Raw genomic sequence first — 1,027 nt, forward strand, 5'->3', positions numbered from 1 at the left:
ATCCGAGCTGCGTCGATCGATCATGACACGGTCCAGCCGTTCGCACAGCCGGAACCGACCACCGACGCCGAGAAAACTGCAGTCAAATTCAAGCCTTCACTTGCAGTAAAGGCTGGATGTCACCCGTACCCCGTCGTGAATGCTGCCGGGGATACGGGTGCTGGATTGAAAGGAACGGGGCGTTCTGACGGTGAATGTACGGGCTCTCCCTTAGGCTCGCAGGTGTACAGTCGATCGACTTTGTATGAGAACAAGTGGGCCATCATGTACGCATGGTATTTCCCAAAAAACATGCAGAATATAGGCCTTATCAAGAAGGGTGTTCGTCACGATTGGGTAAACCTGGTAGTTTGGCTCGACAATCCAACTCTAGCCAAGCCGACAATACTAGCAACCTCGGCGTCGACGTATGGTACTCAGTATGTGATCAGTAAGCCACCCAAGAGATCGGACATCATTAATGGCACCACGGCGAAGGTGCGGTACGATGAGGACGACCGAGACGGGTGGCACACCATTTTCCAGTTCCACGAGGAAGGGGAATACCAAGACCTCATCCAGTGGACCCAACTGACAGACGCGGCTCGAGAAGCCTTGGAGAACACCGACTTTGGAGATTTCGCCAATGTGCCTTTCAATGATGCGTACTTTGAAACAAACGTCAAGGCTGCGTCGACGTACTACGTGTATAGACGTCGTCGATACGGCGGCACCACAAGTCACTCGATTTGGGAATAACCACGCTCGTTTTTCTTACATGTATTACTACTAGTAGTAATAGCAAAATACTACGTAGTACGCAACTTTTCAAATTGAGTTTTTTTGTTATTAATAAAAGCTAGCATGCAAATATCGATGAAACGCAGAGCGAAATACCTAAGCTCGATTAATACTAATATAATACATGAACCATTATATCTTCCTTGTCGCCCTCGAGTTTCCTGTGACTGTCGCAGACCCAGTACATGTATTAATACGGTACTGGAAGCCAATGTGGCTGTAGATGCACGAGTTTAAGTCCACTTTT

General features: G+C 48.3%; 1 protein-coding gene across 1 annotated transcript; it reads left to right on the plus strand.

The window, feature by feature from the left end:
* PITG_23211 (NPP1-like protein) lies at nucleotides 1–738 on the plus strand (the record flags this gene model as incomplete). Its single annotated transcript, XM_002894704.1, has 1 exon — nucleotides 1–738. A coding segment is annotated over one exon (738 nt), but the record flags the coding sequence as incomplete, so codon positions are not given.
* Nucleotides 739–1,027: the final 289 nt, after the last annotated feature.

This window comes from Phytophthora infestans, genomic scaffold (genome assembly GCF_000142945.1).
Source record: "Phytophthora infestans T30-4 supercont1.629 genomic scaffold, whole genome shotgun sequence".
Classification (NCBI taxonomy): Eukaryota; Oomycota; class Peronosporomycetes; order Peronosporales; family Peronosporaceae; genus Phytophthora; species Phytophthora infestans.